The following is a 12,674-nucleotide window of genomic DNA, read 5'->3' as shown; positions in this document are numbered from 1 at the left end:
AACACCAAAATGATAGAATCTTCATTTCACACACATTAACTCCTCAAAGAATTGGAGTGCTGCATGTTAGAAGGATGTCTGTGTGTGTGTGTATATGTGTGTGTGTGTGTGTGTGTGTGTGTGTGTGTGTGTGACACAGTTTGCTCACTTGCTATTACATGTAGATTCTGGAGCTTTAATGTGCTGAGAGGAATGCTTTGACATTGTCCCCATGCCTTCAACCAGCAAACACTCACTCTTTCATTTTCTTTTCCCGATAGGTTTTCTAAATCCAGCTAAATGAAACAAATTCTGGGGCTGGGAATCCGCTGATGTACTCCCAGGGTTTCTAGTGAACTTAAACGGAGGGAGATTTGAAACTCTTTCCTGTCCTGGTGAGTGTGGGTGCAGCAATGTTATCAGACTCCCTCATCTGAAGTGCTGTATAGACTGTGATATTCCCCTCCCCCCACTCATCCATATCCCTTGTATTATCAGCAGAGGTCGCTTGGCTTTCAATGTGGAGAAAGCTAGCAAATGATACCCTCAGTTTAAACGCATGGGTAAACACTCTCAGGCATGCTGAGAACAGACAGCAGAGAAAGAAACTGAGACAGAGAAAGAGGGAGTGTGTGAGAGATACAGACTGAAAGACAAAGGAAACAGACACGGGAACCCAGAAAAGGGGGAAAAAAAACCTCATAATTCTCTTGCAACAATTTGCTGGCTTAGCTCCTCTGCTATCTGAGACTTTTTTGTGCCACTTTGCTGAGTTCATTATGGCAAGACTGTTCAAAGTATGCATCTGTGAGTTGCACGAAGGCTGAACTATTACAGACCACAAACGGATATGAGACAAGGATGAATTGAGTCTTACCCCATTCTCTCTTTTTTTTTGTTCCATCCAACAATAGAGACTGAGAGAGACACCGAGCGAGGAAGGGAGAGTGAGAATAATAATTAAAAATCTGCTCCCATGCGCTTGGTGTTGCAGCCACTGAAAGATGGATGTGAGATTTTATCCCACAGCCCCAGCTACAGTGGGTGCCTTACCTGCTGACCCAACCTGCCTCGGCTCTGCCTCATGCCTGGAACATTATTACTGCAATAAGGTAAAATCACCATGATTTTAACTTCATGTCTCTTGTTCCCTTCTCAAGCTGTGAGTTGTTTGTGTCAGGTTTGTTCTGGAGATGAGCATTTAGAGGAGATCTGCTAGCTTACAGAACTTGGCTTGTAGCTTTATACAGAGAAATTGTGCTCTATGTGCTTATGTGTGTGTGTGTTGTCTGTGTGTGTGTGCGCGTGTTTGTGTGTGTGTGTGTCTGTCTGTCTGTGTGTGTCTGTGTGTCTGTGAGTGTGTCTGTGTGTGTGTTTGTCTGTCTGTCTGTGTGTCTGAGAGTGTGTTTGTGTGTGAATGTATTTGTGTGTGGGGGGGGTGTGTGTTTGTGTGTGTAGTTGCATGTGTGTGTGTTTATTTGTGTGTGTTTGTATGTGTTGTGTGTGTGTGCCTCTTGTGTGTGAGAGGGAATGTGTATGTTTGTACTGTATGTGAGAGAGTGTGTCTGTGTTGTGTGTCTCTGTTGTGTGTGAATGAGTGTGTGTGTGTCTGTGTGTCTCTGTTGTGTGTGAATGAGTGTGTGTGTGTCTGTGTGTCTCTGTGTTGTGTGTGTGTGTGTGAGTGAGAGAATGTGTTGTGTGTGAGAGAATGTGAGTGTGTGTGTTGTGTGTGGGCATTTCTGATTACAAACTTGTTTTGATCGGAGCAGCAATATCTCCAGGCTGTTAACTCAGGCCCTCCTCCTGCGTTACTGTGTTAATAACATAGCCAGCGATGAACTGGATTCCGTGAGCCTTTCACCACACACTGCCCACCTTCAGTGCAACTTAGAAAGCGGGCTCTGCTATTCATTCTTACGTTGAAAATCCCACCAGCAACTGATCTACGCTGCGTTTCTAGTAAGTACAGTGTTACACTAGTGATTCCACTGAGATCTGCTACACAGAGTGTCCAGTAAATGAAGCAGTGGCGCCTCTCTCTCTCTCTCTCTCTGTCTGTGTGTCCCTTGTTCATATTTGACTCTATGTCGGCGTATTTATCCCGTTCGGCTGTTTGTGTGGACAGTGATTGGGCCAGTTATAAAAATCGGACTCTGTAAAAGAACCTTGAAGGGCGGCAGGGACAGGATGAAAGTTTGGGGCAAGGTCTGTTCTGTGGGAGCAACAATCACCGGATCGTCAAACAGAGAAGTCAAGGGGGGTTTAAATAATAATAATAATAATAATAATTGCCTTTTAGCATCTGTTTGTAGCAGAATGTCATCGATCCGGACAGAGGGAGTGTGTGATCAGCTTTGTTCTCAGTGCGAAGCCCCACGAGGGTTAAACAAGACTTGAAAAAAGACACATGACGGTAGAAAGAGATTTGCAGTTTTAGTTAAAACAATTTTGCCAGATTGTTCAATTGTGGTTTCACCCGGCTCTGCGCGCAGGTAATTTGGAACAGTTGTTGGACAAGAGATGGTTTGTTTATTTATTTATTTTTAATTTATTCTTGAGTTTAAAGCAACGACCAAGGAGGGAAGAGAAAAAAAAAACTTTCTGGGGAAGGGAGGGAGGAGGTTGCAGAAGGGAAGGTAAAGGGAGCTGCAGGTACAGAATAACCTGTGTGTATAAAAACATATGCAGGAGACCTGGCACAGAGTTTAAAAGCTGCAGAATCCGCGCTGGCGCCCGGAGTGGTGCCTGTGATACAGGGAGATGCGGCTGTGTGTTTGCGGTCTGGTACCCACCATAATGTGAACAATATTCTATGTTGTATGGGCTCCTGTGCAGCAGTGCCAAGGCAAAGCCGCAGCCCCCCATTTTACATTGTTTCACAGTTTGCCATTGTGAGATTTGAACTCTTGAGGTTACAAACCCAGCACCATAACCACTTGGCTATTTAGGTTTACTGTTCCATTGCTGCAACCTGTCTACAATTGGGGCACCTTTCTTGGCACTGACTGTCAGTGCAGTCACATTGTCCCATTTCCACAGTGCAAGATGTTGGAGAAGTCAGTTAGGGGAGGGAGCATGGTTGGGGGGGCGGGGAGTGCGGTGGTGGAACAGGATATTTTTAAAAATTCTTTCATGGGGGATGTGGGTTTCGCTGGCTGGGCCCAGCATTTATTGACCATCCCTAATTGCCCCTTGAGAAGGTGGTGGTGAGCTGCCTTCTTGAACCACTGCAGTCCATGTGGTGTAGGTACACCCACAGTGCTGTTAGGGAGGGAGTTCCAGGATTTTGACCCAGCGACAGTGAAGGAACGGCCAATATATTTCCAAGTCAGGATGGTGAGTGACTTGGAGGGGAACTTCCAGGTGGTGGTGTTCCCATCTATCTGCTGCCCTTGTCCTCCTAGATGGTAGCAGTCATGGGTTTGGAAGGTGCTGTCTAAGGACCCTTGGTGAATTCCTGCAGTGCATCTTGTACAAGGTACACACACTGCTGCTACTGTGCGTCGGTGGTGGAGGGAGTGAATGTTTGTAGATGTGGTGCCAATCAAGTAGCTGCTTTGTCCTGGATGGTGTCCAGCTTCTTGAGTGTTGTGGGGGCTGCACTCAACCAGGCAAGTGGGGAGTATTCCATCACACTCCTGACTTGTGCCTTGTAGATGGTGGACAGGCTTTGGGGAGTCAGGAGGTGAGTTGCTCTGTGAAGAATTCCCAGTGTCTGGCCTGCTCTTGTAGCCATAGTGTTGGTGAAGGCTGTGCTACACACACAGGCTTTCGTGATGCGACAACATGTGATACACCTGGAACAGTCAAAATAAAATCAAAAGGCAGGCAGGGCAGTGAAGAACATGGGTATCGTACGGCCTTGGTCAATCTTATTTTTCTGTGTCCTGTTGATGTCAGGAGCAGGAACCACCCACTGATAATGGACTTGTACCTCAGTCAGCAACAAGATACAGCACGTTCAAATTGTGACCTCACCCGCCAAACTGAAGCTGCTTAAAATGACAAGCCACAGCACCTATGGTCATCAAGTTTAAAATCCCAACTGCAACAAAGATGCTAAGCACATTTTCAAAGTATTTATTGTTTTTCCAACTCACTACGAACAATGAAAAAAATCAAAGCCCTCGTGTTTGTCCAGCGGAAAACAATTAGCTGAAGTTTCAAATGTGCTTTTGGAAGTCGGCCCTGAACATTGACGGAGAGTTTGTCTACAGACCCATTCCATATGCAAACAGTGGCCCAGTAACTGTTTATGTGTACATGTATGATTGTGCAAAGGCCTGCATGTTGGACTACATAACACCATGTGCATAATTGCAAATGCAGGGTTCCATGTGGATGCATCTGCAGGGAAGCACATAAATACATAGCCGCATGCAAAGATAAATGCGGATATCAGTGTGTGAATATAAGTATGTAGATATTACTGTGCGGTTATCAGTGTGCAGATATCAGTGTGTGGCTATCAGTATATGGATATTGATGTGCAGATATCAGTGTGCGGATATCAGTATGTGGATATCAGTATGTGGTTATTATTGTGCAGATATCAGTGTGCAGTTATCAGTGTGTGCATATCAGTATGTGGATATCAGTGTGGATATCAGTGTGCAGGTATCAGTATGTGGATATCAGTATGTGAATATTAGTGTGCGGATATCAGTATGTGGATATCAGTATGTGGATATTAGTGTGCAGATATCAGTGTGCGGATATCAGTGTGTGCATATCAGTATGTGGATATTAGTGTGCGGATATCAGTATGTGGATATCAGTATGTGGATATTAGTGTGCAGATATCAGTGTGCGGATATCAGTGTGTGCATATCAGTATGTGGATATCAGTGTGTGGATATCAGTGTGTGGATATCAGTGTGCAGATATCAGTGTGTGGATATCTACATGCAGATATCTTCATGGACACAACTGGACAAGCAAATGCAAGTGATTTGCGGACGTGCAGTTTCCATGCAGAGTAGAGTATGCAGGATGTAGATTTGTAAAATAAATTCAGCAAGCATTCAGTGGTAGCAGATGCAATGGTCTTTTTGAGCATGCGTGTGAAGTACATTTGTGCACTGGTTTTGTGTATTCCTCAAGGAGCTCTAAATCCAGGACATAGCGCTGTCTACATACATGCGCTGTATTCTGCGTCATGGGCCACATGTAGGGAAAGGCGCAGCCAATCCGAGATGCAGGACAACCTGGGCAAATTCAGGGACATTTTGTTTTGTTGCGTTGTGGTTTTTTTTAATTGTTAGATGTTGACCTGCAAAAGTTGCTCCCTGCATTGACTAGCTGCTTTAGTGTTAGTGCTTTGTGAATGTTACAGTGCGCACTGTCACTCACCCAGGGCCACCACTTCCTTTGCTGAGCACTAGTTGGTTCAATTTTAAATTTACAAGATGGTTTATTGCATTATTGTGAGAGGCAGTGGCAATGGAACGGCTGAGGGCACAACAGTGCAGCTTGAACAATGCCAACTTATCATCTCGTTATTCTGGAACATGGTCATGCATTGGATTGACAAGGATTTTTGCAACTGTTTGAGCAGTTCCAATGCAGCAAGTGGAACAAAATGGCCTTCCCAGTCAGCTGAACAGAGACTTTTTCATCGGACTGCACGATGCTTGAGTGTCTTCTTTTCCCCTTTACCAATATTCTTAGAACTAATAAATGAAAGTGTTCAAGGAGAATGAAAAGCTGCATTTTTCCTTTCAACAGCTCGTTGATTTCTCTCGTGCAGCAGTGACTGGAAAATGGGTCTTTAATTCCTGGGGACTGGAGGGTTGGAAACCTCCTTGCTGTCCCCCACAGCCCGATTCACTGCAGTGAGTCAGTTTCCCAGCTGCTCATAGCCAGGCCTTGCAGAAGGTCCTGCAGACACAAGGTTAAAGTTATGTTTATGCCTTTTCGTAAACGATGCTTGGGCTGTCATCAGGGTCGTGGAATATCCCTCAAACGTTAAACAGAACAGATCCCAAACAACAGGGGGCCAGCACATCCTGGGCCTACCTGTATAGAAACAGTTCAGCTGTATAAACTGACTGTTTAAAATAGACTGACCGATGAACACAGGCAAAGAGTTGTGTTTTATACTGTGTTTCTACATGTGTGTGTGTGTCTGCGTGCATGTGTGTGTGTGTGTGTGTGTGTGTGTGTCTGCATGGTGTGTATGTGTGTGGCACTTGTGTGTGAAGTGCATGTAAGGGGTTTGTGTATGGTATGTGTGCGTGCAGTGTTTGTCTATGGCATGTGCATGTACATAGCATGAATTTATGTGTCCACACGTCCTTGTGCCTATGTGTACCTGTGCGTGAGTGCGTTCATGCAATTTTGTCTCAGAAAGTCATTGTTATTCAAGGAGCTGAAGTCAGCCCATGTTTATGGCTCAAAAACAAATTTGATTTTCGGTGGTGACAGTCAGTGTCCGCCTTTCATGAGCCAATTCAGGAGACTGTCTCCAGCAGCTGGCTTTATATGAGGGCCTGTGTAACAATGAGCAGACAAGCTCCAAGCCTGGGTAAACAGCAGCCCTGGTCTTAGCCTCATGAGGTATGCCTTCAGCAAACAGAGTGAAGGAAGAAAACATCCAGTGTGTTCGTCACGAAGCTCGGGCAAACCAGAGTGAGGAGTGTGCGACTGTGAAAGTTTGTGGAGTTGGACTGATTTAATAAAGTCACCTATCACTGACCTTACTGATAACAAGGAAATGAAATTAGAAATGAATAACCGAGCTGCATTTGCAAAATCAGAACAAAAATATTTACAGGACTCCAAACAGTTTAGTTGTTTATTAGTGAAGAAACAGCACCCTCCCCTCCCCCACTCCATTTATCACATAATTTTGTGTACCTAATGATATTGCAATGAATGTCGCACTCAGTCAAGGCAATTGATGCACCTGTCTATTTATATATATAATATATATGTTTATATAGATATATTTATGTTGGTCTTATATTTCACCCTGTATTTCAGTAGATAGTTTTGTTTGTTGAAAGAAATGAATTGGCATTTCACTTTATAATGGGCCACAGCCAACATTCCACCCACAATCAGTAACATCAGGATAAGGTCAATGTGCCATTCATCTCATCTCTATTTTTGGGGCACTGTTTTACAGAATTTGCTGCCACATTTTCTTGCATAACAGTGGCCCCCATCCAGAGACAGTAAGTCACCGCGTTAAGGATGTTTGAGATGTTTCAAAGACATAACGAGGCTTGCACCAGATTCTGTCTGAAACAGTTTGCACCTCCTTCAAAAAACATCACAGGAACAGTGACCAGGAAGGCCATTCAGGTCCTTTCTAAACATCTGCTGCCCTCCATCACAACAGCAGCTTACACTTATATCAGAACAGGAAGAGGCCATTCAGCCCCTCGTGCCCGTTCCGCCATTGAGCTACATCATGGTTGATCTGTAATTCACCATTGTTTACCGCCCCCCCCTTTCCTCCATATTCCTTGATAACTTTATCGAACAAAAATTGATCAATCTCAGCTGGAGTGCTTCCGTTGACCTGCAGCATCCCCTTTTGAGGGGGATTTTTATTTCTTTAATGTAAGGAAATTCTTGCTAATTGGTAGAGGCATTGCCAGGGAGAATACACCAGTTGGTGGCAACGCCTCTCCCAATCAGAGTCCACTTGCCAACCAGTCAGCACTCTCTTCTCATACAGTATAAATCGTTGTTCCCTTTACATTTGGTATTTCTTGCGATTGTCCTGATGAGTGCAAGACGAAAAGCTTCGACAAAAAAATGTCATTTTTCAGCAATACTGAAGTTCTGTACTCCCAAATGATTATTAATATCAATTTGGTATATCTGCACTGCACCTGACTCAAGGCCAGCATATACCCTTCCAGAGGTGCACAGAACAGAATACAATTACCCCAAGTGGGGTGCGAATAAGACTCTGTACAGCTGGAGCATCACTTCTTCCCTTTTCTATTGCGTGAAAAATGTGCTGAGCAGAGAAAAAATGGAGAAGTCATGGAAGAGGCAGGTTTTCAGGAGTTGCCTTTAGGAAGGAGAGAAGGAGATAGGGAAGCAGAGAGGTTTAGGGAAGGAAACCCAGAGCTCAGGGTTTAGGCAGTTGAAGGCATCGCTGCTGATGGTGTGTCGTAGGGTGTTGGATGCACAAGAGGTTAGAATAGGAGGAATGCAGAGATCCTGGAGGGTTGGAGAGCTGGAGGGGACAGGAAGGGGTGAGGTAGGATTGGAACACAAGGATGTGAATTTTAGAATCAGGGTGTTCAGTGACCAGGAGTCAATGTGGTGATGGGTGAACAGGGGCTGTTATTCAGCAGGTTCAGCAGGGCATAATAACAGAATCAGACACAAGTAAAGAAACATTGGGAGCATTAAAAGTGTTATGTAGCATCTTTTAAGACAGAACATATCAAAACATTTCATGCAATGAATTCCTTTGAAGTGTAGTCTGTTATTAACTAAAGAACAGAAAGATTTAGTTGTATAACATTTGAAAACACACAGGCCTAGCTTGCTTTCTAGGTAATACATAACTCTGAAGAAAATATTGTCTGTTTTACAACGTGATGGATTGAAGTATTTCTCAAGGTACTTATGTACCAGCAATCTCCACAGTGCTGTGTTGGTGCTAAGAACACACTGCATGTGGAAGGGGCTGTATAACACTCCAGATACGTTGCTGCCACTATAGGATCCGATCTCTTTGCAGTTTGCTTTGTACAGTGCTGACTGCTACACGCATCCAGAAACATTCGACCCTGCAGCATCATAAAAAGGAGACAGCCCCTCAGCCATTGAACTCTGATTACCTCGAGAGAAGAGTCAGCCCTGATGGAATGCCTCATTGCACTGGCACGTTGAGTGACACTCAGCTGTGAGCAGGTTGGATAAGTTCATGCAGGGACCATTCATTTCACACGGCTGTCTTTTGAAAGAAACATCTTGCATTTATATAGCGCTTTCATATCCTCAGGAATACCGAAACGCTGCTCAGCCAATGGATCACTTTTATAGAGCAGTAACAGCTACTTGGCTGGATGAGATTTGTAGGTGCACCTCCTCCAGATTCCCCTCCAAGCCACTCACCAGCCTGACTTGGAAATATATTGGCCGTTCCTTCACTGTCGCTGGGTCAAAAATCCCAAAACTCCCTCCCGATCAGCGCCATGAGTGTTCCTGATACCACACGGACTACAGCGGTTTAAGAAGGCAGCTCACCACCACCTCCTGAAGGGAAGCTAGGAATGGGCAATAAATACCAGCCTTACCAGCAATGCTTTTGTCTCAAGAATTAATTAAAGGAACAGTCAATTTGCACACAATAAATTCTAAAAACAACAATGTGACAAATGACAAGTTAAAATTTGATGTAACAAAACACCTCAAGATGAGTCACAGGAGCATCATTAGACAGAATTTTCCACTGAGGATCATAAATAAATATGAGGATAGATGCCAATAATCTAGATCAAAGTGGTAGATATTAAGGAGCAATTTAAAGGAGAAAAGAGAGGGGGAGAGAGAGGAGGAGTGGCAAGAGATAGAGATGGAAGAGGTAGAGAGAAATAGAGAGAGATAGAAAGAGGTGGAGAGAGATAGAGAGAAATAGAGAGAGATAGAGAGAAATAGAGAGAAATAGAGGGAGGTAGAGAGAAATAGAGAGGGAAATAGAGATAGAGACAAATAGAGAGATGGAGAGAAATAGAGGTAGAGAGAAATAGGGAGAGAGAGAAATAGAGTGAAATAGAAGGAGATAGAGGGGAATAGAGGGAAATAGAGAGAAAGAGAGAAATAGAGGGAGATAGGGGGAAATAGAGATATAGAGAGAGGTGGAAAGAAGTAAAGAGAGGTGGAGAGAGATAGAAAGAGATAGAGAGGTGGAAAGAGGTAGAGAAAAATAGAAGAAGATAGAGAGAAATTGAGAGAGATAGAGGGAAATAGAGAGAGATAGAGAGCGGTGGAGAGAGGCAAAGAGAGATGGTGAGAAATAGAGCTGGAGAGACGTGGAGTGGCTAAGGAAAGAAGTTCCAGAGCTTAGGACATTAAAAAAAAGTTGCATTTATATAGTGCCTTTCACAACCACCAGATGTCCCAAAGTGCTTTACAGCCAATGAAGTACAGTAAAGTCCTGCCATTTGCAACTTCCTTGTTTGTGTTTTCACTTACCCACATTTAGTACTTCATACGAAGCATCACCCATCGAGCAATGTTTGCTTATCCATATCTGAAATGCCTGAGCCTCTGCACTGATTCTGTGACAAGTACACCCTTTGAGCACAGCTCGAGAGTGGGATCGGCTCATTTACCCTCGGATATCAGTTTCATCATTAATTAATTTTGCAAAAGATCTTTGAAAGCCGAGGCAGATATACTCTGGCAAATTTAACGCTGTTAAACATGACCCTTTGGATTACTGAAACATCAGGAAGGAATTCTGATGGGTTGGAATGCTGTGTTAAAATGGAGGATACAGAGAGTAACTGTTGGGGTGAGTTACTCATGGAGTACACTTACTGACATCTTTGTGAGTTTATTCAACTGGCCGTAGAAATCAGCTTTCCTGCTCCTCACCATTATCCAGGAATCCTGGCAAAAGTGCATGCGAGTAGATATATTGAGAACAATTTGCTGTGCAGTAACTGTCCAAACAAATGCAGACCTCACTTGGCTGGAACCTTTCTAATTGAGCCCCATTCAAAAACATGTTCCTTGTTTGCAGTTTCACCATTTGCGAGGTCCCAAAGGAGTGCGAACGGGATTGGGGGGTGGGGGGTGGACTTTACTGTACATTTTTGTAATATGTAGTCTCAAGATCCCACGATATGATAATGACCAGATTACCTGTTTTTGTGGTGGCTGTTGAGGGATAAATATTGACCAGGATATTGGAGAGAACTCCCCTGCTTGCCTTTGAAATAGTGCCATGAGATACTGTATAACGTCTCACCTGAGAGACTGGGCCTCTGGCAGTGCAGCACTCCTTCAGTTCTGCGCGGGAATGTCAGCCTTAAATTTTGTGCCCAAGACTTGAACCCAAAACCTCCTGACTCAGGAGGCTGGAGAAGATGGTAGAGTTAGGGAGGGACGAGGCCATATGGAGGGACTTGAAGACATAGATAAGAACTTTAGAATGGAGGTGTTGCTGAAGTGGTACGGCAGTGAGTGTCTGCAGCCCGTGCCATGATTTTGTCTGTGGGTTGGCTGTATATAGCTTCCCTCGATAACGAAGACAATGGCTGGGATGACAAAGTTAAGTTTGTTCCAAATTCTACTAACCGCACTCCGTATCCACCGGCACAGTTTTGTTTCTAAGCAGCTTTAGGATTAGGCGAGTGCCATCATTGAATATTTTGTTAAAAACTGGCTAGTTCTTGCTGGAAGGGAGTCTGGTTTTGGCACAGCAGTGGAATCTAAATGGCAAATAATAAGAGTTTCGGATCCTAATGGAGCTGAGGCGATTTGCGTGGGAGACAAACAGTTCATTCGGCCCAAAAAATCCATGTTGAGTTTACCTTCCACTGGAGCCAATTTAATCATGGTCCCATCTCTCTTCAAGCCCCTTTGCCCTCACCACTTATCCAATTTAATCTTCAATGTTGACATTTTGTCGCAGTTTCAATCACTAATCCTGCAGGTCAATTCCACAGCCTCATAATTCTCTGTCTGAAGGAGTTTCTCCCACCGTCAGTTGTAAATCTCTAATGCCCCTCATTTTTAACCCCTCAACCATCAGAGACAGTCTGCTTCTATCCATCCTCTTCCATTCTTTCATAATGTTAAACACCGCTCCGTAACCTGTGCTGTCCAGATGAAGACAGACCCAGATTTCCAAGTCTTGCTCTGTATTTGTGTTCACTCAAACCCCAGGTTGTGTCCTATTGAATCTCTGAAGCCTCAATCTTCTCCCTGTAGCATGGGGGCCAAACTGCTCCACGCAGCACTCAAACTGATTGAGGACTGAGTAAGGTCAGCCCCACAAGACATCTTGCGGAAAACTGTTTTAAATGAATTTCTCAGTTTAAGTTCTGTAAAATTGATGACAGCAGGGTTCCTGATCAAGGTGTGGTCCTGTGTGTATGTCTGAGTATCTATGCGTTTGTGTCTCTGGACGGGTATGTGTGTGGGTGTCGGGGGGGGTGGGTGGGGGGGGGTGGTGTTGGTGTAGTGTGTGTCTGGGGGGGTGTGTGGGTGGGTGTGTGGGGGGTGTGGGTGGGTGTGTGGGTGGGTGTAGTGTGTGTGTGGGGGCTGTGTGGGTGGGTGTGTGGGGGGTGTGCGTAGGTGTGTGGGTGGTGGGGGGTGTGGGTGGGTGTGTGGGTGTGTATTTGTGTATGTGTGCGTGGGTGGGTGGGTGAGCGTGTGTCGGGGGTGTGTGTGTGTGTGTGTGTGTGTGTGTTTATACCTGTACGTGTCAAGAGTATTAGTGAGTGTGTCAGTGTAAATGTGTATAATTTCTCCCAGCGGTTGCCATGATATCTGTAGACTGTAGTCCCACACACAATGCAGGAACAGTCAAACATTTGTCAATTAGGAACCAGAAGAAAGCTAATGATAAAATAGTTCCTTTTGATGTATTTGTCACTGATTGATATGGTTTCTCTGACTTTCCGCTGGATTGTCTTGGTGCTCACACTAGTCCATTGTGGTTTGCTTGTCTCCAGATCTGCTTTAATCGATTATTTTATGGTAAATTTGAA

General features: G+C 44.4%; 1 protein-coding gene across 4 annotated transcripts in view; it reads left to right on the top strand.

The window, feature by feature from the left end:
* The first annotated feature begins 544 nt into the window (after positions 1-544).
* The window catches only part of tox2 (TOX high mobility group box family member 2), a 300,983-nt gene continuing 288,853 nt past the window's right edge, over positions 545-12,674 (top strand). The window contains exons 1-2 of one of the 4 annotated variants that reach the window (XM_041203725.1): positions 546-786; positions 894-1,091. In XM_041203725.1, the coding sequence (XP_041059659.1) occupies positions 984-1,091 (108 nt within the window). In that variant the 5' untranslated portion in view covers positions 546-786; positions 894-983. Of the gene's footprint in view, positions 1,092-1,680; positions 1,939-12,674 lie in introns of those variants that run through there. The other 3 variants (XM_041203728.1, XM_041203724.1, XM_041203726.1) reach the window with 3 other exon arrangements.

This window comes from Carcharodon carcharias, chromosome 14 (genome assembly GCF_017639515.1).
Source record: "Carcharodon carcharias isolate sCarCar2 chromosome 14, sCarCar2.pri, whole genome shotgun sequence".
Classification (NCBI taxonomy): Eukaryota; Metazoa; Chordata; class Chondrichthyes; order Lamniformes; family Lamnidae; genus Carcharodon; species Carcharodon carcharias.
This window is presented reverse-complemented; position numbering and strand designations above follow the sequence as displayed.